Here is a 24,564-nt window from a genome sequence, read left to right as displayed (position 1 = left end):
AGTCAAACCATTACAAATTCATTCATGAATAACTTTGGACCCTGACATTTTAAAAACTACATTTTTCAGGTGTCCCCTTGCATAGGTTTTAACAAATGATGGATTTTATTGGTTGTTTCTTTAATAGAATAATTATCATTGCTTTTCTTAATTTATGTGATGTATAAGAAATAAAATATCAAATCGAATAATTGCAGGCAGAGCTTCTTTATGTAAAGGGTCGTTCTATTTTCGTATGTTACAATATAGTTTAAAATAATGCATTAACAAAAGGTAGTAAGTTGTTATTCCTTCAAATATATCTTTATGCTACCGAAATGGTCAGTATGTGATATTCTGTTAACCTTTATGTGTGTATATATGAGGTGGAAAGGATGTAACTACGTGAAGAAACAACAAACAACATTGCCTGCGAAATCCTTTTCACAATACAATCAATAACGTAGCTTCTTTTATCAGCATCCAACAAAATCGACTATGACACCCTACGATGCTTGCGTGTATCCATCATAATCAACAAGAAGCTCATTAAATCTTAGTCGTTCTCTTTTAAATATCATATGTATGCTTTTGTTATGTAACCCACTTTTCACTATGTACCAAATTTCTTAATATGAACGATCATTTTCTGTATATTTTTGCTCTACCATCACTAGCTACTACCTTATCCACACATGCTTAATAAAAAAACAAAAATCATTCTGACCCGTGCGGAGCATGGGCACCACCCTAGTTCAACATTATAGAGATAAAAAAAACAATTATAATAAAATGTGATAAAAAAATCAAGGATAATCGATTACTCTTAAAGTAGAAAACTAAAAAATGGCCCTTATAATTACTAGTTTTTTTTATAGGTACAGCCTGGATAAATTCAATTTGTAATGATGATCAAATATAAGACTTTTTTGTGGTTTTGATCCACACAATATTGGCTTTTTGTAAGTATGGTTCATATCAAACTTAAAATAATTGAAATGATTTAATATATATATATATATATATATATATATATATATATATATATATATATATATATATATATATATATATATATATATATATATATATCAAAACGTATCAAAGGAAGCCTCTCCTAGAATGCACCATCGCCACCTCCATTCCAAACCTAGGAAGCAATGAAACCCTAGATTCTTTTTTTTTTTTTAACTTAAACTGTTTAAATACGTTTTGGACATAACAATCTCATAACTAAGGAAACAGTGTGGCCCTGTAACGACTCCTTAAGATTCTTGTTAGGAACACTTGAATCCTTTATAACACACAAAGAATTGAAAAAAAACACCATTTGGCATGACGAAGTTTTATATGTATATGTATACTGTCATGTTAGACGACAAACTTTGTAGATTCGTTATTTCACTAATTACTTGCATGTTTCAACCCAAAAAATATATATGATGTTAATTTAGAGAACATAGCAGAAAATATGTATTTCAAACTCATACTGTTAATCCATAATGCAAAAAAACATATACATAATCTTTCGTTTATATCTAAAGCTGCTATCCAAAATGGCATATTTTGGGGGTATACTCATAATTCCTAAAGATAGACTATTTCTTTAAACTCAATTCAATATAACCACAGAAAGAAAAAGTTGTTATTTGAATGTTATAACTTTGGAATACATAGCGAGCATTTTGGACTCCGACATCTGAAAACACTAACGCGATACCAAAACCCATAAAACTTAATTAGCTTGACGTACATTACAATATAAAAGCATAACATATTGTCATGTTTTAGCTAGGGATTTCTTTTATCTTTGTCCCCATGCAGAAATTGACCTTCACCGGCTGAACTTGAAATCAACCATAAAAAAAATCTCATTTGTATTCTGATAGAGGTATGCCATACATTCTTTCATGTAGTAGCTAGGGATTTCTTTTATGTATCCTAAAAACTGAATCGTATTAACCATCTCAATCCTAAAAAAAAAAAATTGTGAATGTGTAGGAGTAATGAAAAGCTGTCATTAAATTAGTGGAAAGGGTAGTCATCACCAAGTTTAAGCAAAGCATTTACAAGATACATGTAAATTTGGACTAAATAGATGAAGGTACATCATATTTACTACTCATTACTTGCAACTCTTTTGGTCTGTGAAGCATACATATGTTGATGTCTACAAGAGATAAAGAAATTTGAGCATGTAATCATTTATGCCTAAAAAGTAACTTTTTTTTAATTATTAAATTACTTGGAAGTAATTCTTTTAATTCTTTTAGTTATTACCCACGTAAACTACTCATACTTAACTTACTTGAATAAAACATCTGTAAAAATCCCCTACTTATAAAAAAAGAACTCTTTTTTTTTTACTATTGTACTGCTTTTAGTTGAAAAAAAAATACTATGGTCAACATTTAGTCAAAAGTATATCTATGTTCTGTGATACATGCAATGTCGTTATTTATAATTTACATGGTGATTGATATTAATATTCTTTTATATATTCTTGATTTTGTATTAGTTAATTGATTGAATCTTGCTATGCATCTGAAATTCAATAGATGCCTTTGTATGTTGATTATTCTTTCAATTTTTTTGTCCTAAATTTATTTTTAAAAAAATCGCCGTAAAACATTGTACGTAAAAAGTACAATGCTGTTTTGGTTAATTTTGCACGTTGTGTGACTGTTTTATTTTTAAGAGAAAAATAAGTTAATATTCTAATCAATGGAAGACTAAAATACATATTTGGTTCATATGTTAAAAGGACTAAGTTATGTAATGGGTTATGCAATGGTACCAGATTGATATGTCGAGCTTTCCAACAAAATGTTATTGATGCGGAGATAGTTGTTGGTCAACATGCTTGAAAAAAAGTGTTTTTACCAAGAATTCCTCTATGTTCGTCTGACGATGAGATGTTCTCATTCAAACTAAAGAGAAAGCAATTTCCAATTCAATTTGGTTTCTTTATGACAATCAATATAGCTCAAGGACAAACAATTCCAAATGTAGGTGTTTATCTGTCAGAATCTGTATTCTCACATGGCCAACTTTATGTGGCGTTGTCCAGTGGAATATCACGTGTCAATACGAGGGTATTAGTAAACCCGAAAAAATGTTTGATAATGATGGAATCTACACATCAAACGTTGTGTACAAAGAAGTTTTATGTGATTAACAAGGTACAATCAACAACTTATTATTTTACAATTTCTTCAGATATGTATCTTAGTTGTTCATTTGATGTTTAATGCAGGGCTAGCAGATGAAGCAACATGATTGCAGATTGGTGTAGTTTATATATTGCACATGTTATAAATGTACAAAACTACATGATTGAAGATTGTTATTTATATATTGTAAAATTAAGTATGAACTATTATATGAAATTCCAAATGTAGACTCAACTTCTGTCGTATTGTATGACTATGTACATAGCAAGAAACTATACGTTGAAATGAACTATTCGACACAAAATAGTCTACCAAATGGCCGTAATGAATAGCTCACGTAGAAAAGAAACTAATCATCACATTAAAACTATCTTCCGAAAGAAACTCTTTGCCTTCCGGCGCTTAACGCGGGTAAACGGCTAGTATATATATATATATATATATATATATATATATATATATATATATAAAGTTTAGTTAGTTTTTTTCAACGCATTAACTAATTCATTATGGGATTGACTGTTTTCCATTTCAATCAAAACGATTTATTAGTAAATGTTACAATATTATAGATCTAAAACAAACTTTTTTTATCGAAAAAGGATAAAAAACACCTGAGATATTTTTTTTTTATCAAACCATGTATCCTTTAACAGATTTATTAACAGACTTATTAGTAATTTGATTCGAATTTCAATATTAAATTTATGTGTATTCTTTTCTCGAGTTTAACTAAAAAAAGACTCAAGTTTTTTAGTAAGTAAAAGGTTACAATTGAGGTATTTTATTAGGTGTAAATAAAGTCTAGAACGATGAAAATCAAGGTATTTTAGGTTCTTTCTTTATTGTATATAATATAATTTCACTACAGCAATGTGTTGCCCGTGATTCGAACCAGGAAATAGTCGGATGGAGTAGATAAATTTTATAATATGTGTCATAAGGGCACATATAAGAAACATTAATTATAATAAATATTATATTAATTAAATGTGAAATTTATTAATTATATGAAATATTACCATAATTAAATTTAAAATACATTAATAATCTCCATAATAAATATAATTTGTATATAATTATAGTAATATTTGAAATAATTAATGTTTTTTTATATGTGTCTTAGTACATATTTGAATATCATATATTAATTCAAAGTTATCTAACTTCACCCTTGGTTGAAAAGATTTATTTAAAGGAAATATGTAGATGGAATTGAAATCAGTTCTATATAGTGTATAGTGTCCAAAAGCTAAAAATGCATTGTTTCCGTATTGGTTGATAATTTCGGTAAACTAAAAAAATGGATCAAAGTTCAAACACATTTATTCTAAATTATGATTATGATTATGATGGCATTTAGGATTTTTTATTTGATTATTTAAATATGAGGAATAAAATTTAAATGTTTTTTTTTTTTTTCATCTAAATTGAAAAGTATAGAATTTATAACGTCATCGGCCAACTCTCCAGTTTCTCTTAGTATTTAATGAAAATAGATACCTATATCAGTTTTGCGTTTTTCTCAAACAAATCACCATCCATGGCTTCATCTACACAGAATCATCAACAACACTTCCCGACGTCGAGCGGCACTACATCAGCTCCACCACCCACACCTTCCACTACCAAACATAATTTCACCTCGACCTCGGACTCAGCCGCCACCGATCTTCTCTCCCGTCTTCTCCACCGCCTCCCACCAACTCTCTCAAACACCCCTCTATTACTCCGCCGCCGTTCTTCACTCGCCTCCACAACCACCACCTCTCCTCCAGTAGTCCCCTTTTCCGAGCTCAACTCCTCCTTTTCCACCACTCTCCCTTCCGTTTCCGAACTCGGCTTCTTCCAACTCACCAGCCACTCGATACCCTCCGAACTCGCTCGCTCAGCCGAGTCCGACTCACTCTCTCTTTTTAACCTCCCTCGACACCTAAAACATCAACACTTCCCCAGAAGCTGGCCGCTCGGTTTTGACGATGACGATGACGATGAAGAAGACACCGGTACCGGAGATTCGTTGTTTCTTGACTCATCTTGCTCAACGGATTCATCCGAGCTGTCCCTGAGTTCTCTACGCGAGTTCACTCGGCAAATGGAGAAAATCGGGTTTGCTGTCGTGGAAGCATTATTGTGCGCGATGGGGTTACAGAATCCGGCCGGAGATGACCCGGATAGTCTTTGTTCGATGATGTGGGTATCCAACAGATCGGGTTCACCCGATGATAAACTGGTTGGGTCGGGTGTATTTTACCCGTATGTTGTCGGGTTGCATTATCAATTTCGGAGCCAAAGTTGTTCATTGTTGGCAGATCCGGGTTGGGTAACCGTTTCGTCCTCAATGGATTCGATATTGGTTACCCTTGGAGACATCGCTCAGGTGAAAAATACTTTAAAGTTTTTTGTTTTATTGTTTTATAAATATAATCTTATTATACCATATTTTGATTTTATTATGAAATAAAAAAATATAAAAAAAAACCCGACTTTTTGGGTTGTATCTACCGTAATGGCCGCCAAATGGACCCCAAGAAATAGAAATAATTAGGTTAAACATAATGCAAAGTCTGATTATTAGAAAATTTAGTTATTATTAATATTATTTTATTTTTTAATTTATATATACATTGTGTGCGGATGTAGATATCCTTAATGGGGTCTAGAGACTTATATTTGTTGTTTGACACGAAATGTATTAAAATTAGTATTTTTAGGTGTGCCATCAAATTGATTTCGCTTTCAATTTTGTCATTTTATGATCTATTGGTCATGTGGCTGAATGTATATTCCCATTACTGTCTTACGTGATACGGTTTATCACGCTCTAAAAATTCTAGATTTCTTGCAAAATCATTCCTTTATTAGTATAATATTAGTATAACAATATAAGTCGTTATAAGTAAAAAAGGTCTATATGTATTTTTGTTGACTTAATGTTACATATTGTCTATGATTTTTAGTAAATAATACATAAAATAATAAATGAATGATTTTATTGAAACGATAATATTTTATATTATGGTTAAAGTACGTTTGTTGCATTAAAATCATGTTATAATTTTACAATAATTCTAGTAAATATACGACGATATTATTTTTGGTATTTTTTTAAAATTTCTTTGGAAAGTGTTGGTAAGAATTATGTTTATTGTCTAATCAAGTGAGTAATGTAATATTTTATATTATATCTTCTTGTTGTTCAATTTTCGTTTACAGGTATGGAGTAATGGAAAATTGAAGAAAGTAAGAGGCAAACCGGCATTAAGCATGGAAGAAGGAAATAATTCGTCGCCATTAACATCAATGTCTCTTTTAGTGACATTGCCACTAGAGAGCACTGTCTCTCCTCTTTATCCAAGGGTGGAGATTAGCAACCATGACAACAAGAACCAGAATGAAGATGAAGATTGTAAAAGTAATGAAGTTAATACGTTTAATTCATTTTCGTTTGAAGATTATGCTTGGAGAGTTTATCATGAAAGAGTTCCTCTTAAAGACCCCTTGGACAGATATCGTATTTGATCTTTAATTGTAAGGGATCATGAAATGTTTATTTCTTCAATTTCCTGTTTAGTTTGTTTGTGCTACTCTTTCTGTTATGAAATGTATACTTTTGGGATAATAGTAGGGTTGTTAATTTGGTCAACCCGGTTGGATTTCGGGTTAATCAGATCGGGTTAGTTGGATTTTTTAATTTGAAAAAATAACCCAAACCCGATTGTACTAAGCTACGGGTTAATTGGGTTCAGGTCAATCAAGTTTCAGATTAATAGGGTTGGGTTAGTTGAACTAACTTGTAGAATTTCTCATTCAAAGAAGGTTTACTTTTGAAGCAGTTTGTTTATCATCATGAGAGGAAGTCATAAGATAAATAAGTATAATACAGATTCATAAATCAATAAATAATTTAGTTAATAGGATCATATTCATTAATGATCTAGCATGGCATTTCAAAGTACTTGATGAGATTAAGTGTTATTATTCGAGTTAACGCAAACCCAAAAAAATGATATACAACAAACTTGAAACCCGGCCCTAATTATAGTTCTTGTTTATCGGGTTAACTTGGCTATGACTCTTAGATCCTATTAAATGCGACCCGTTTAAGCATATTCAGGTTCAGTTTGGGTTTGGTTAGTCAGTTCGATTATTTTTGACACTCCTATTAATAGTGTGTCAGGTTTTCATATATTCTTAGTATTTATTGCTATTATGGTTGTTATATTAGAATTCATATTGGGTTATTATTTGGTATTGTTTCCTGCCTTTTACAAGTTCTGAGAACCTGTATAAATAGATGGTAAATTATTGAGAGAAGAAAATGTTTGATTTATACCTTCTGTCATCGTCACTCACCAATACTTTAAATGTATGTCTTCTAAATTCTAATCAACGGATCTTATTTAGTGCATTTTGGAGTTCAACTCAACTCATGAGCATATTAAAAAGATTTTAATAAACCGGTAAGGCATATCTTCAGACCAATGTCGAACCTGTCCTAAGGCCCATCCTGTGTGTGATAGATTGTTGAGTACTAACAGTATTTTCGGTAGTACAAGTTTTAGAACTTAGACCTTCTTTATGAAACTTCACACATCAACTCAAGGCTCCAAATTATAGAAAAAAGGATTGTATAATCATAAAATGAACCTTGAAAGTTGAAACTATCTGAGTAACAAGAAATTTACAAGAAAAAGTTTTATATTTGCATGCCACAACCATTTAAGTTGAGCTACCATCATAATTAAAGGAAATACATGATACTTTTTATGTATGATATTGAAGATATATATTTGAGAAATAGAGATTAGGTCAATAGGACATTCAAGCTACAAACAAGGTAATGGAAGAACCAAAAACCATTTTGGATAGGAAGACAAAAGAATTTTGATGAATTTACTCAAATTTATTCATGAGAGTCATGAAAATATATATAAACTGTAAGTTTTTAAATTTGTGTTTAAGTTATATAAACAACATTATACCACTATATACACATTTTAGTAAGTTGTTAAGCACAAGACAACATTTATATACGAAACTAACATTAAAAAGCTTAAAAACTAAATAAAAAAAAAGTTTCAAAATTGTTTTATACGTATAAGAACTACTCGGCTTGTGTTGAACGTTTCAAATAAATCTTTAGATAAGAATTAGGTATCATTATGAAATATACAAGAAGAACATTAAACATTCAAATTACAAAGTTGTTGTGACTTTATATTGAAGATAACCTTTAAAGTTTAAATAGATGACATCAACCAATATAGTTCATGATATGCTACTCGTAAAATTTTGGTGGTTGTTTAGGGTTATATTTGACACGTCACATCTAGCTAATAAACCATTTCTAATAGCTTTTTAATGAGCTTATAAAGTTTTTTGAAAATTCTTTCAAAAATACCATTTATTAATTATAAAATATATATTCGTCATGTAGCATATCTATTGAAAATATAAAATTTAACGTTTGGTTATTGATTTTTTTAAAGCACCAATTAATGTTGTAAATGATTATATTACTTGGTTATTGTTTAGTTCTTCATGAAATTTTTTTATGCTTTATTGTTTTAAAGAAATATAAAACATCCAACAATAGAAATGTATGTCTACAAATTTATATATTTATTTATTAAGGGTCCCCATGAAATAAAATAGCAATTTTAATAAATAATCATCTATTAAAATATCATTTAATATAAGAATTTACTAAATATTGTTTTAAAATTTGTTTTTATAAATAATTGCATTACTAATTTACAATATGTATTGATAAAAAATGTAGATATAATACAAAATATGAATCGTGAAACATCATATTGTAATCGGTTATCAACTATTTTTTATATCATTTTATAATTTTCATTTACTTTACATACTAGTTTTGCTGAACATTATATTTTAATCGGTTATCAATTATTTTTTTCAGTTATCAACTAACATTTTAAATATAATCTTAAAAATATTCTCTCAAAAAGATTGTTAAACTATTGTACGACAATAGAATAATAGAATGTTATATATTTGTAATTATCTCTAACATAAATAAAAATATAATGATAAACTAATTAAATTTATACAAATATTAGGAAGGTATTTGGGATTGTTTTTCAAAATAACTTATTTATTTACTTGTTGTTGGGTTGAAAAACTAATAAATAATAGCAATATTAAAATCATTTTCTAAAATAGTTTTTTCAATTAACTTTAAAAAAGAGACTGCGAAGACATCTTGACTTTTCAAAATTGTTTTTTATTTTTTAACCGTAATAACTTAGAAAGAAGATTTTAAAATCAAACATTTTTTTTCAATGTATTAATTTATTGACTTTTTCATCCTAAAAACTAATACCATCACCTTTTAAAAAAAATGTCACCACCAAATAAATAATCAGTTTCATCCAAAAAACAGTTTTGGAGTTTTTCCCGAACACCCCTAACATGATCAACAAATAAAATTTCATGTCGATGGACAAAAATTAGTCTTTTTAATGGTCGTTGCTTTATTTTTATATTTTTTAAAGATAGATCGCTGCAACTTGCAATTAAATGATTAATAGGCCCAATGACAAAATATTAGGCTATGTAAGATGAAGTGAAGAACAGTTGAACACCATTACAAAGATTTTCCGAGGATCGCATAAAAATCAAATCCAACCTCTGATATAAAATCACCCGCTTTGAAAGGAATATCTTCTTCCGATATTGTAATCTTTCCGTTTCTTTTAGTTGACCCTTTTGAACGTTTGTTCTGACTTTACTACGTGACCACGCCACCATCTTTACTCTTCTTCATACTATCAGTAAACAATTAAACACCCAATTGTACAAAACCTCAATCCAATTCATCTCTGCTTACTTCATAATCGTAATCGATCTGTTTTTCGTTTAATTTATCCGCCAAATGAGGAAAAGGGCTCGTATCGCACAAAACACGGTGATTTCTAGTTCTAAGTTTCGATTTTGTTTCTTGATTGTTATACGTTGACCTAATTATCCGTCATAATCATTACTATCTTATGTGTGATCGTTACTTGTTAAGGCCTGTGATTATTCAAGTGATTCGATGATTGAATGTTTGGTTATGCAATTCATGTAGTTTTCAAATTAAGCTGATAGATATCTTATTTACCTTGTGTTTGTTAAGGGGGATCTTCATCATCATCATCATCTCGATTTAAATTCGAATGATTTCATCAGCCGAATGTCGGATGATATCCTTATATCTATTCTATCTAGTCTACCTCTTAAAGAAGCAACAAGCACTAGCAATCTGTCAACAAGATGGAGATACTTATGGTGTCAAACATATGTGTTGGACTTTGATGCCAATGAGAAGTTAGATAAAATAGCAATGGATCCAAAATCACTCATTACAGAAAGACCCAAATACATCAGTTTGGTAAACCGTGTAACCCGACAACACAAGGCCCCCACCATGATAAATGGGTTGATTTTGCAATATCCAAAAGAGTTCAAAAGCTAGAATTGGATTTATTAGAGAATGGTGAAACCCTTCGGCAACCTCCAAAAAACTATGTTTTTCCCATCAAATGTTTGAATGCTCCGAAATTGGTTTATGGTAAAGAAACAGAGTTAAAGTTTCTTAAATCCCTTTTCTTGAAACGTGTTAATGTGAACGAAGAAGTATTTGGGAAAATTTTAACCAATTGTTCGGGTCTTCAATAACTATCGATTCATGGGTCGGGCGATTTGGTAAATGTGAAAATTAGTGGACCATATCTTGTATTGAAGCACTTGGAAATAGTCTTTTGTTTTGGAGTTAAATCTATAGAGATTGAAGATGTAAAACTCGAGTCTTTTAGCTATTTAGGTCTCGGGATTACAATGAAACTTAGTAATCTTCCAATGCTTCAAGAGATTTCAATCGGCGAAGGGTATTCAGGATTTGAAAATAATGTGTTTGGGCAGATATCATGTTGCATTTCTCACCTTTAGATTCTTACATTGGACATTTACAATCCAGAGGTTAGTTAGTAAAGTCATTTTGAACGTGGTTTTGTTTTTTATTTTGATGAATATGATTTTTTTTCTTCTTTTTGAAGGAAAATATAAAGTCTCTTTCTTTCCCTGAACTACTAAAACTCAAACAATTGATTTTGAAAGTTGGAGCATGGGATGATGATAGTCTTCTTCAGTTTACTTCTTTGGTTAAGGCGTGTTCGAATTTGAGGAGATTTGTGATGCAGGTTCTTGTTCTATTCTCACTTATGATATCTTTTATTTAATCAAATTGTGGTATTAATGCTTTAAATGGTTTCATACGTTAATTAGAAGTTGGTGTAAAGTATATTATGCACATGTGTTATGGCATATTTTTTTTCCAGTTAATATGGATGTCACCAGCAAGAAGAAGAAGAAAAATAAGGCATGCAGATAAGCATCCACATCAACAGCTTGAGGTGGTGGAAATAATGGGGTATTATGGGCGTACTAGTGATGTTGAACTTGTTGTTTATTTCATTGAAAATGCAATTGCACTTCAGAAAATCATGATTGGTCCTCGTTACCAGATTTTGGAAAGGAACCCAGTAGGAAATGAGCAGTTTAAGAAGGAGAAATCTGCTATGTAGTGACAAAGAACATGGTTTGGCATGCGGAATTAAAGCTTGCACAATTGAACATGGTGATTTGGGTGTTTAAGAGATATATTGAATGTATATGGTGTTACACAAAAAGGATCTAGATCTAGACTACTTAATTAACACACACTTACACACTCACTTCTACATCTCTCAAGCACACCTCTACAAGTGGACAAACCCACTATTTATAGAGGTGTTTACATGTCTCTCTCTCACTCTAACTACCAAATGGGTCTAAAGGCTAAAGCACCACATGCAAGTGGGTTTTACAAAAGTCAAACATTTACAAAGTCATGAATGAATTGATGGGTTTTGGTCATAAGACATCCTATGTGCTCATACAAACCCTAATACTTGGATCTAGGTTTCTCTATTGTACATGCTTTGAATCCAAGACTATAAACCCTAATTCTAGCATGCAAGTAATCATATTAACATGTAATTAGGTTTAAGATCATACATTGATTGTTATGTAGCAATAACAATCCCAAATCTCCTTGTATTGACTTTGGAATGCTTAGAGTCACAAGTGTCACTCCTCTAATGGCTTACAAACACCATAAGCAAATGGAGAAGGTATAAAGAGAGAGGTGAGAGGTTAGAATTCGTATCTAGGACCTCTTGGGAAGGGATACACGAATTCATGACCCTAGGGGTGTTTATATAGGTGTAGAGATAGGGTTTCAGTCATTATCCTTATCTAGTTGATTATCCATTAAGCAACCAATAAGATCATCCTTGAATCCTTATCATACTCGAATTCTAAGGCTTTCCAACCTTAAATTCGTCCACCATATAAATAAGATAATCCTTACCTTATTTTGTAACTATCACATAATTACAAATCAGCCCCTCTAGTTTAATTAATTACATTTGATCACAAAACTAATTCTTAATTAATTATTGACCAATATTAATTAAACAAATATGATTTCTCCTTTAATATATTATTCTTATAACATATTAATAAATCATATTATCCGCTCTCTCTTTATTCATTTCTCCAATCAAGTTGCTTTGGTGAAGGCAACCCAAAAGGACCATGCACCATCGGGTCAAGTACATACCAAAATAGTTATGGACTTAGACACTAATCCAACAGTCTCCCACTTGGATAAGTCTAACAACTATTCTGCGTATGACTTCAGATCCTGATCTGCAATCGTAGCTTTCCAAAGCCGCTGTCAACTCTAATCCTATCAGATACGCGTGTCCTTAGATAAGGGATCATATATTCCTCCATTCTAGATATCGTATAAGATATGATTTCAAATCATTCTCTTTGTACTACTTCTCGATTTCCGATTTATGACGACAGACTAATTGAACAAATCAAATTAGCCCTAGCCCGACCGAGCATTTACGTATGTCATCACTAAACCATCGAGGGGCCCAAAGATATCGCTTTTATTCTTTGAATAAAAGGAACGGATAAACTTTGATACAATGCTCGCCTGCACTCACTCACCGAATTACACACAACAATATGTTTTATAACACCAAGTTACTGGTGCGTTTACATATTATCAATGTGCAACCGATTAGCAAGATACAACTCACACATCTCGGTTTCAAGAATATAAGATGTTATCGTCTCACTACTCACTCGAGATAGTGATCCAAGTGAGTGTGGGTTTAATCCAATGCTCAAATCATATTCATAAGCACTCATGAACGTTGCAGCAAACATTTGCTTATGTCTAATACTCTTTTAGACAATCCACACACCAATTCACGACAATCTTCATTCATATCTACTTCCAACACATGAACGACTATGGCCCGTTTGAATAATTCGATTATTCTTAATAAACTCAATTATTCTGGAAGTCAAAACATGCAAGGTGAAACACAAGAATAATACTAATCCCATATGGCCTCAAACCTTTGAGTATAAACAAAACACGTTTTATTTATCACCATATCGATTACTCATTATTTGTCGTTTCGGGTAATCAACTTTATACTTGAATTATTACACTTGTCCCATGCTCCTAGCATGCACACAATGTTTACCTATGGTTCTTACTTTTGTAAAATAGACAAATTGAACACATTTCCAATCATTCTCATTTTACAACTCCAAATCCATTTTCTTAAGTGTAAGAATATCAAATTCTTGTTGCTTATAGAATATACTAGATTCTAACACTTTATGCAACGATCCTTTTGTAATGTCACTGCACCAAAGTCTCAAAGACTATTGCCAATGATATTACAAACTCCTCTAACGTAGATTGTTACAAGACAATTCCTTAGATATGATGTCTCTCACTCAAAGTACATTCCTTTGAACATACTTTTGCATAAAGGTTTCTAATCTAATCATAGATTTTCAATATTTACTTCCCAATATGGACACGCTTCCATATTTTCCATATGACAACTCATTCTTAATAGAATCTTATCTATTCGTAATTATGTCGATATTGTCCATCCAATATGGAAACATTTCCATAATTTCCAATACTATACTTCCAACTACTCACAAGCGACCAATTCTCGTCGAACTTCGAATCGTCCTTTGATAGTTGTTTAATTATTTTAGTCAGAACCAATTCTAGTCCCTTTTCCCTCTAAATGCGCTAGACATTTGGAAAATTTTAGAATGGTCAAACATTAAAGCATTTGCAGTCGATCCTATACCCGAAGCGTATGGGACACGACGCACAATGTTTTATTTTCTATGTTCTCAAAATTCGAATTGTGAAGAGGAATGCCGTAATCATAATCGAAACTTTAAGAACACACTATGTACCTTTGACTAAATTTATCAACATTTCACAACCTAATCCTTTAGATTTGAAATGAAGCATAATATTCTCTCCCTTAATTATAGCAAAACAACCTTTCAACTCTTACAACTTTGCAAAGTATGACTCTTGTTTTCTATAATTAATATTGCCAACTATGCAATACTTGCCTTAATAATCATACAATCATAACATTTATGCTCCCACTATCATGATGATTATTATAAAACATAACACTTATGCTCCCACTAGCTTCGACATGTATTCATAAACATCTTAACTTTCAGAAAAACAATACTTATTGAATTTCTTAAGTTCATGTTTCTAATACTTAGTGCTTTGATAATCTTTTATCAAGACTTCTTGAACTTATACACTTTTGCCTTAGATAGTTCATATGTGTGTCTTAACAATTAAGACTAATTGCCAAACCTCACAATTCAAATTATGGAAAGGGATGCCGTAACCATGATCGAATTCGAGAATGCAATTTTACAATCACTATCTTTTAAAATCTTTCTTAGTGAAAGCATTTTCTCACAATCATTTTCATGAAGGAGGAAATCTTATGACACTTAGATTTAAACGGTGTATGTGTTCCTATCCATGTGAATTTGTTAAAATCCAAAGTTTACGACAAATTCAAACTCATATGGATCGAACTTTCTTAATCTTGATTTCTTGCCTTATGGTAGCACAGCTGCCCACCACGTCTTCCAAGTATTTAAGCATCTCACCTTTTTCCTATCAATATACCTTTCATTGATCAAGGTGCCTTGCCTTTTATGCGTTCAAAATGAGAACTCATAGAACTCACATGCATAATTAACTCAATTGGAAACAACACAAAAACAAAATAATGTCAACACGATAGATTGAAAACCTCAACTTCGTCTCCAATGCCCCTTCTCTTGGCAATAAAAGCAAATTGACTCCTTTGGAACAACACATGGAACTACTTCAGACATCGCCTTTCTCTTATGATCAAAATTTTTCGATCATTGCATGTCTTTCATTGCCATTGTCTATATCCATAGAGGTCTTGAAGGCAGATTTACCAATCAACTTTGCTTTTCTATTGCGCCAAACCATTGTTGATTCAGCAGCAATAAGCATGTAGGTGAGATCTATAAGTGTCACGTCGTGGTTCATCATATAGTACACTCTTACGAACTCACTATACGAGTTAGGAAGTGACTGAAGAACCCAATCAACAGCCATCGCTTCACCGACAATGGATCCCATCATTCTTAATCTATCAATGTAACGCCCGCAGATCCGGGCTAGTCAATTTAGAGACAATAGGGGTCGAAAACGACTTTTCGACAAAAGATTATTTAGAATAAATAATCATAACCAAGTTGTGGAATATGTCTCAAGGTTTCCGTACATATAAAGAATGCCGAAATCCGAGCTATAACGAAGAAGTTATGGCCCGCCGAAATTTCACGGCAAAACCGGCACGACACCAGGAGATGTAAATAGTGAATTTACGATAGAAGACTTTTTAGCCTTAGCAATCTAAACAAAAGTCGTAGAATATGTTAAACTAAGAACATCGATAAAAAGAACGCCCAAATCTGACTTCGTATGAAGAAGTTATGATTTTTCTAAGATTCGGCTTAGCAGTGCACGACCCGAAACTCGAATTTTAGTTCGAGCGGTTTTTGGCTTAAGTGACCTAAATGAGAGTTGAAGATCTCATTAATAGGAACTCAACAGTAAAAAGACAGACGAAAACGGAGTCCGTATGAAGGAGTTATGAACTCTTCGCGGTCATTTAACAATCTAAACGCCTCCTACTGTTAAATTTGAGATCGGTCGAGAATTAGCCGACAGAGTCTAAATGAAAGTTGTAGATCTTGATTTTACCTACGCGTGGATATAAAGAACATCGAAAACGGAGCTCGTATGCGAAAGTTATGATTTTTCTAAGTTTGAGGGCTGATACGCGATAGGGGGTGACGTGGCACCACCAGAAGGCCACCACATGGACCAACTCGGCGAGTAGGTCCCCCCTACACGGCGAGCAGGCCAATCAGCACCCCTATAAATAGAGGTGTCGGGTTCCATTCATTCTCACACCTTCAAACCCTTCTTTCTCTATCTAAACTCTCTCTCTCTCTCTCTAAGCCTCCCTAACCCCCTAAAGCCTAGGGTAACTCCCTAACACGAGGCGGAAGCCCCGGAGTGCCCGAAGGCTCCGAGAAAAGAGACTTTCGGCTCAGGAAACGCTGCTCCAGCGAAGCCCGGTTTTGCGAAAAACCCGCTATAAGTGAGCTACGCCTACGCTAGTTTTAATATAGCTTCTAATTAATTATAGTAACATTATTAGGACCTTAAAATAATTATTTGGGCTATTATTATGAGTTATATTGAGTGTTATTTAACGCTTATATAATAATAATAATAGTCAGACTATTAATTTGTCGCGGTTATCGTTAAACTAAACCCTAGTGGTATCAGTACTAGGTTTTATCGAAGGAATATCGTTTTGAGAGTATCGAAGCGTTGTCCGAGTGTTGAGTCACCACCTACTCAGGTGAGTGCATAGTTACTTTCAGCTTACACATAGATATGAAGTATTTTATTTAAATTACGTGCTGTGTGTGTATATTATCTGTATACTTGCTATCTATGCTGGATGAACGTTTTATACATGTTTTCAATGATTTAAACTGTATATGTATTTTATATCTACAAAATGTGTTGGGTAAAACATGGGTAGATGTATTAGTTGCTGTGTGATAAAATGAAATAATGAGATGCCTCGTTATAGATGTTCTTGATGATCTAGTCATCTAGCGGAGTATAGATGACGACCACGGACTATTCTAGACAGTCCAGTGGAACACTAGCAGGCTCGCAACCTGTAGGTGTTTATTCAAACTGTGTGTTTAACCGAACTGTGTGTTTATTCGAACTGTGTGAACTGTGTGCTCACCAGGTATACTCCATCCCAATGATAGTCCTTTGACTAGGTCCCTTGTGTTAGATGTTTTAGGGACGTAATGTGAGGATAACGGGAATGGGTAATTGGGTTGATTGTTTAATGTTTAAAAATAATAATTATATTATTGTGGGTTGAAAACCCTATGTGCTCACCAGGTTTCCCAACCTGACCCACTCAGTTTATTTATATCACAGGTGTTGATATGAAGTGACATTACACTAAGAGATTTAAAGAGATATAGACCACTAGTGTGAATAATTGTAAGTTCTGTTTATGCTTATGTTCCTGTATTAACGATGACATCCCAAACGTTTTAAAAATAAAATAAATACGTTTCTTCGAAAATGTTTTAATAACGTATTTACCGTGTTTTTCTGGGAATAAATTCTGCAACATTTTTATAAAATGAAGTACTCTGATTTTTATAAAGCATAAACAAACCGGTCTTTTCTGGCCGTGATTTTGGGGATGTCACAGTTGGTATCAGAGCATTAGTTTAAGCGAACTAGGAATATGGATTTATTTCTAGACTTAAACTTAGAATGCTAAGCGATGATTGTGAGGTGTGAGCACTAGATTATTTTAGGAATTGTGCCTAAAATGATTTTATGTGCTAAATACTTGTGCCTGATATGCTATTATTTGTTCGGATCTCTAGTCTGTTGCCAACCGGATCTGGAAACCTTATGTGTTTAGGATTCTAAGCGTTTAACTACGATATTAGAACTAGCATATAAACGTTTTGGAGTGATAAGGATGATTTAACCGTCAATCCTAAGTAAAGGTCTAGATTCACCTTATTCGGTGTATAGATCAAGATGGCAAGAACCCGTAGCGGAAACGTGAATGCAAATGGGAACCGAAACCAGCCCCCAGTAATGAGCAAATACCGGTTGTGGTAGCCGCTGCTGAGCCAATAACGATGGTCGGAGTGCAAGCGATGATCCAAGCGATGTTGGATCGTCAAATGGAGGAAACTAGACGTTTGCTCCAGCAAAATCGTGAGGAAGCCACTATTCAAATCGAACAGCCCGAGTTGAACGAAGAGCAGACTGAGGAAGGAAACTACAGTGGGACTGTTGGTCAAGTCAACCCACCAATAGTTCGACAAAACAACCAAGATGACGAAGTCGAGAGGAATGGATGCAAGTACAAGAATTTTCTGACTTGCAAGCCATCGACTTTCACTGGAAAGGAGGATCCGATCGGGGTCATGAATTGGATCTCGGAGATGGAGTTAGCCTTCATGACATGCGGTTGCAGAGGGAAGCTACAGACCACATTTGCAGTGCGTCAGTTTCGAGGAGGCGTTGTACGATGGTGGAATACCTTAGGGAAGACTTTAAGCCCCAACAAGCCGCTACAACTGACATGGGTAGAATTTCTGGTACAATTCAAACGAAAGTACTGCTCAGCTCAAAACCTGCTCGAGCTAGAGAACCAGTTTCTAACCCTGAAGAAGGGAAGCATGTCAATTGATGAATATACCAACAACTTCACAGAGAAGATGGAGTTTGCCTTGCGCCTTGTTCCGGATGAGCTGACGAAAATCGACAAGTACGCAAAAGGACTTCCATGGGAGTACGCGGTGCCAGTACGTCAGGCACCTACTCTGGAGGCAGCTATCTGGGCTGCCAAGTCTGTGGAAGATATGATTAAGGGAAGAGCTGCCAACAAGATTGAGGTTGGCGAAAAGAGGAAGTTTGAGGAATCTACGAGGCCCAAAAAGAAGATCAAGTCTGGTTCAAAGGAGTCTAGCGGAGGAGGAAACAAAGTGAAATGGTGCGAGAAGTGCAAGAAGAATCACTTTGGGAAATGTAGCGAAGAAGTGACTTGCTACAAGTGTGGGAAGACCGGACATTACGCCAACGAGTGCAAAAGGGTGTGTTATGAATGCCGTGAAGAAGGGCATGTTGCTAAGGAAATCCCGAAAAAGAAAGAGGCGGCAAAACCAAACATTCCACCAAAACCGAAGGCGAGAGCATTCCATATGATCCTAGACGAAGCAGATGACAATGCGAGGATTCAGGAATGACAGCTTGACATCCAAGGATCGAGTTATAAAGTAGCCATAGAATCATATGATGTAGCCTGTTAGAGGCATAGTCTAGGGTGAACTTGAACACCTATGTAATCGTTTCAAGAAATAATATGAAACTTTTGTTTTGTTATCTGATGTGTTAAGTTGTTTTTTTTTTCTTTTTTTTTCTTGTATGGTGACTTGGAGAGACTGCGGAACAATACTTGGGACGAGTATGAGTAGGTGTGAATGGTAGTAGAGGCCTATACTACCAGAAGCACGGGACTCACACTTGGATCAGGGAAAGTCACAAAGTTACCAAGAAGCCAGTAATTGATTTCGTTTTATTCAAGTATGTCGTTACCATTGTTTCGGTAATGACTAAGAAGATTGTTGTTATCCCGACCCTAGTGGTCATATCACATTCAGTCCGACTACGATGAGTAGGTTACGTGGCTCAGAGAACCAAGTTTGATATAGCATCCGACTTAAACCAAACGATTAAAATCAAAGCGATCAATAGAAGTATCGCGCTCGTTGGTAGCTAGAAATGCTACATGTTAAAGTATGTTTATATCACATTAGAACATGAAGGAAGGCTTAGTCTGTTTTACAATTTAAGAGACCTGAGTCTAAACGTGCATCACATGATGATAGGTCATAATTTGGAGTCTAATCTGAGGTAGAGAGCAGGTGCACGATCAAGTACTGCTGACAGTCAATAAGTCTAAAAGATAGACTTGAAGGAATAAAGAAGTTATAATTATTACCTAGGATGAAGAGATGACGTATGGAGTCATTATACGATCCTTGTTTCGTTGATGATTCCGGGACGTAATCATCCTAAGGGGGAGATAATTGTAACGCCCGCAGATCCGGGCTAGTCAATTTAGAGACAATAGGGATCGAAAACGACTTTTCGACAAAAGATTATTTAGAATAAATAATCTTAACCAAGTTGTGGAATATGTCTCAAGGTTTCCGTACATATAAGGAATGCCGAAATCCGAGCTATAACGAAGAAGTTATGGCCCGCCGAAGTTTCACGGCAAAACCGGCGTGGCACCGGGAGACGTAAATAGTGAATTTACGATAGAAGACTTTTTAGCCTTAGCAATCTAAACAAAAGTCGTAGAATATGTTAAACTAAGAACATCGATAAAAAGAACGCCCAAATCTGACTTCGTATGAAGAAGTTATGATTTTTCTAAAATTCGGCTTAGTAGTGCACGACCCGAAACTCGAATTTTAGTTCGAGCGGTTTTTGGCTTAAGCGACCTAAATGAGAGTTGAAGATCTCATTAATAGGAACTCAACGGTAAAAAGACAGACGAAAACGGAGTCCGTATGAAGGAGTTATGAACTCTTCGCGGTCATTTAACAGTCTAAACGCCTCCTACTATTAAATTTGAGATCAGTCAAGAATTAGCCGACGGAGTCTAAACGAAAGTTGTAGATCTTGATTTTACCTACGCGTGGATATAAAGAACGTCGAAAACGGATCTCGTATGCGAAAGTTATGATTTTTCTAAGTTTGAGAGCTGATACGCGATAGGGGGTGACGTGGCACCACCAGAATTGGACACGTGGCACCACCATAAGGCCACCACATGGACCAACTCGGCGAGTAGGTCCCCCCTACTCGGCGAGCAGGCCAGTCAGCACCCCTATAAATAGAGGTGCCGAGTTCCATTCATTCTCACACCTTCAAACCCTTCTTTCTCTATCTAAACTCTCTCTCTCTCTCTCTAAGCCTCCCTAACCCCCTAAAGCCTAGGGTAACTCCCTAACACGAGGCGGAAGCCCCGGAGCGCCCGAAGGCTCCGAGAAAAGAGACTTTTGGCTCAGGAAACGCTGCTCCAGCGAAGCCCGGTTTTGCGAAAAACCCGCTATAAGTGAGCTACGCCTACGCTAGTTTTAATATAGCTTCTAATTAATTATAGTAACATTATTAGGACCTTAAAATAATTATTTGGGCTATTATTATGAGTTATATTGAGTGTTATTTAACGCTTATATAATAATAATAATAGTGGTATTAGTACTAGGTTTTATCGAAGGAATATCGTTTTGAGAGTATCGAAGCGTTGTCCGAGTGTTGAGTCACCACCTACTCAGGTGAGTGCATAGTTACTTTCAGCTTACACATAGATATGAAGTATTTTATTTAAATTACGTGCTGTGTGTGTATATTATCTGTATACTTGCTATCTATGCTGGATGAACGTTTTATACATGTTTTCAATGATTTAAACTGTATATGTATTTTATATCTACAAAATGTGTTGGGTAAAACATGGGTAGATGTATTAGTTGCTGTGTGATAAAATGAAATAATGAGATGCCTCGTTATAGATGTTCTTGATGATCTAGTCATCTAGCGGAGTATAGATGACGACCACGGACTATTCTAGACAGTCCAGTGGAACACTAGCAGGCTCGCAACCTGTAGGTGTTTATTCAAACTGTGTGTTTAACCGAACTGTGTGTTTATTCGAACTGTGTGAACTGTGTGCTCACCAGGTATACTCCATCCCAATGATAGTCCTTTGACTAGGTCCCTTGTGTTAGATGTTTTAGGGACGTAATGTGAGGATAACGGGAATGGGTAATTGGGTTGATTGTTTAATGTTTAAAAATAATAATTATATTATTGTGGGTTGAAAACCCTATGTGCTCACCAGGTTTCCCAACCTGACCCACTCAGTTTATTTATATCACAGGTGTTGATATGAAGTGACATTACACTAAGAGATTTAAAGAGATATAGACCACTAGTGTGAATAATTGTAAGTTCTGTTTATGCTTATGTTCCTGTATTAACGATGACATCCCAAACGTTTTAAAAATAAAATAAATACGTTTCTTCAAAAATGTTTTATAACGTATTTACCATGTTTTTCTGGGAACAAATTCCGCAACATTTTTATGAAATGAAGTACTCTGATTTTTATAAAGCATAAACAAACCGGTCTTTTCTGGCCGTGATTTTGGGGATGTCACAGTCAATGTGTGACTTCATCCCTAAGACGTGTGCACACACCGACTTGCCTTCTTTATGTTTACTTGCCAAAAGGGCTTGAGTGATATTGAACCTTTCAATTTTACAATCTTGTGGGTTAGGGAGAATAATTGGAGGAGGAGGAGGAAGTGAAGCATGATTTCTTGTTCCTTGATCGAATCGTGGAATATCATCTTCATGTGGAATGCTTGTTCCACGGGATTTGAGAAGACCATAGTTGTCAAACTTTGACATCGGGAGAAAAAACGAATTCAAGTTAATTGATTGATTGAGTCCTTGGTAAATCACCCAAATGAAATTCCAAGGCTAGGACCCAACACAATATCCTACAACTCGGGAGAGGGATGCCGTAACCCAAATTGCAGAACATTTGAAGGTAAGTGAATGACGATTCACTAATTTCCACCATGAAAAACGAAAAAGAAATTTAAGTTTTAAATCTATGAAAACTCCTAGATCCTTTGAGATTTATTGAACATTTCAATGGCATGTTTAAATCTCGATATGCCCCTCTAGTTTGTGACTGGGATGCCGAGGATCACAAACCGGGTGTGAATAACCATGCAAACTACATGGTGCCCTCACATGTTACAATCACCTATTCGATGTGCCGGTAAACCACACATGCCCCACCGAACTATGACAAACATTGAGTCACCCTTTGCTACCTTTTCTTAGAACCATTTAGTGTGCCGGTAAACCACACACGCTCCACTAACGTCTTCGCAAGGGCACAAAGTGTAATTTCATGGAATTGCATCAATTCACTTTTGCCTAAGTAACTAAGATTGGGAATTTGAAAAACATTTAGTTACTTTGTATTTCATTATACTTATAATGGAAGGTTTCGTCCTATCCTACCCGTTCGGCTAACGACCCTCCACTAGTCAAGAGTGCGGTGGGTAAGAGTGGATACCCATTCAATCGCCATTTTATAGGCAATTTCCTTAAACACCCCTTATAGACCAGCTTCGTGAATGAGGCCTACTAACGGTAAGACTGACTTTTACTCATACATATATATAATGTTAGACCTTTAATGTTATATATATAGTATAGGGTGTATTTCACACTTTTAAAATACTATATGGTTAACTTTAACAATTACACTTTTAATTCAATTAAATGGTTAACCTAAACTTTTATGGATTTATTAAGCCTCTTTTAATTATGCTCCTTAATTAATTAATAAAACCATAAGGGTGTGATTTGAACTTTTCAAAACATTACTAGGGTTTAAGAATTTAACATTTCTAATTAAACCTTTAATCAACTTTTAAATTCCAAAACTTGAAGGCAAGTTTTGAAACCTTTTTCAAAACATTAGGGTTTTAACTATTTAAATTTCAAAACTCCAAAACTTTTGGGTTCAAATTTAAACTATAAAACCTAAAGGGGAAAATATGAAACCTTTCATAATAACAAGGATCAAATAACAAATAATTTTAAATTAACATTTAATCACATAATTATCCATATTTGATTTATTTAATGATTTCTTGCAAAACAATTTATCAATTTACTCAAAACAATTAATCAATTATCTTATAAGGAAACAATTATCTTGTTAATTGATAATTATCTTTAATTAGATCAAGAATATAGTCATATATATCATATAATCGGATTAATAATGATCTAACATGATAAGGAAACTATCCATAAGCAAATACAGCAAGAAAATCCGAGAAAACCTCCATCTGACGATTCGACTCGTCGAGTCAGGCATTGGACTCGTCGAGTCCATCCTCCCAAACTTCAAAAAATCTAATTTTTCAGATATACAAGCATCAATACAATTGAAACCAAGCTAGGCTCTGATACCACTGATGGGTTTTGGTCATAAGACATCCTATGTGCTCATACAAACCCTAATGCTTGGATCTAGGTTTCTCTATTGTACATGCTTTGAATCCAAGACTATAAACCCTAATTCTAGCATGAAAGTAATCATATTAACATGTAATTAGGTTTAAGATCATACCTTGATTGTTATGTAGCAATAACAATCCCAAATCTCCTTGTATTGACTTTGGAATGCTTAGAGTTACAAGTGTC

At 34.1% G+C, this 24,564-nt stretch overlaps 1 protein-coding gene, 1 long non-coding RNA gene and 1 pseudogene across 2 annotated transcripts; all 3 read left to right on the top strand.

Moving 5' to 3' along the window:
* Window positions 1-1,781: 1,781 nt before the first annotated feature.
* Window positions 1,782-3,360, top strand: LOC145012993 (uncharacterized). The gene is made up of 4 exons (XR_013664786.1): window positions 1,782-1,870; window positions 1,981-2,176; window positions 2,780-3,161; window positions 3,236-3,360. It is a non-coding gene; the product is annotated as an uncharacterized LOC145012993 (long non-coding RNA).
* A 1,299-nt stretch (window positions 3,361-4,659) lies between these two features.
* LOC145008102 (2-oxoglutarate (2OG) and Fe(II)-dependent oxygenase superfamily protein) lies at window positions 4,660-6,906 on the top strand. The gene is made up of 2 exons (XM_078966723.1): window positions 4,660-5,532; window positions 6,369-6,906. Exons 1-2 carry the CDS (start codon window positions 4,696-4,698, stop codon window positions 6,672-6,674), a joined length of 1,143 nt encoding a protein of 380 aa, XP_078822849.1. The 5' UTR covers window positions 4,660-4,695; the 3' UTR covers window positions 6,675-6,906.
* A 3,150-nt stretch (window positions 6,907-10,056) lies between these two features.
* LOC145009404 (FBD-associated F-box protein At5g22730-like) lies at window positions 10,057-11,746 on the top strand (annotated as a pseudogene).
* The last annotated feature ends 12,818 nt before the right edge of the window (window positions 11,747-24,564 follow it).

The sequence above is a fragment of the Lactuca saligna genome, chromosome 8, assembly GCF_052625555.1.
Source record: "Lactuca saligna cultivar CGN05327 chromosome 8, ASM5262555v1, whole genome shotgun sequence".
NCBI classification, from domain to species: Eukaryota; Viridiplantae; Streptophyta; class Magnoliopsida; order Asterales; family Asteraceae; genus Lactuca; species Lactuca saligna.
The sequence above is the reverse complement of the archived record's forward strand: the minus strand, read 5'-3'. Positions and strand labels throughout refer to the sequence as shown.

Bases quoted from the DNA above. Each gene is read 5' to 3' on its own strand.
- LOC145008102 (XM_078966723.1), top strand. From the start codon at position 4,696: ATGGCTTCATCTACACAGAATCATCAACAACACTTCCCGACGTCGAGC. The intron at 5,533-6,368 runs GTGAAAAATACT...TTTCGTTTACAG, and splicing joins CCCTTGGAGACATCGCTCAG to GTATGGAGTAATGGAAAATT.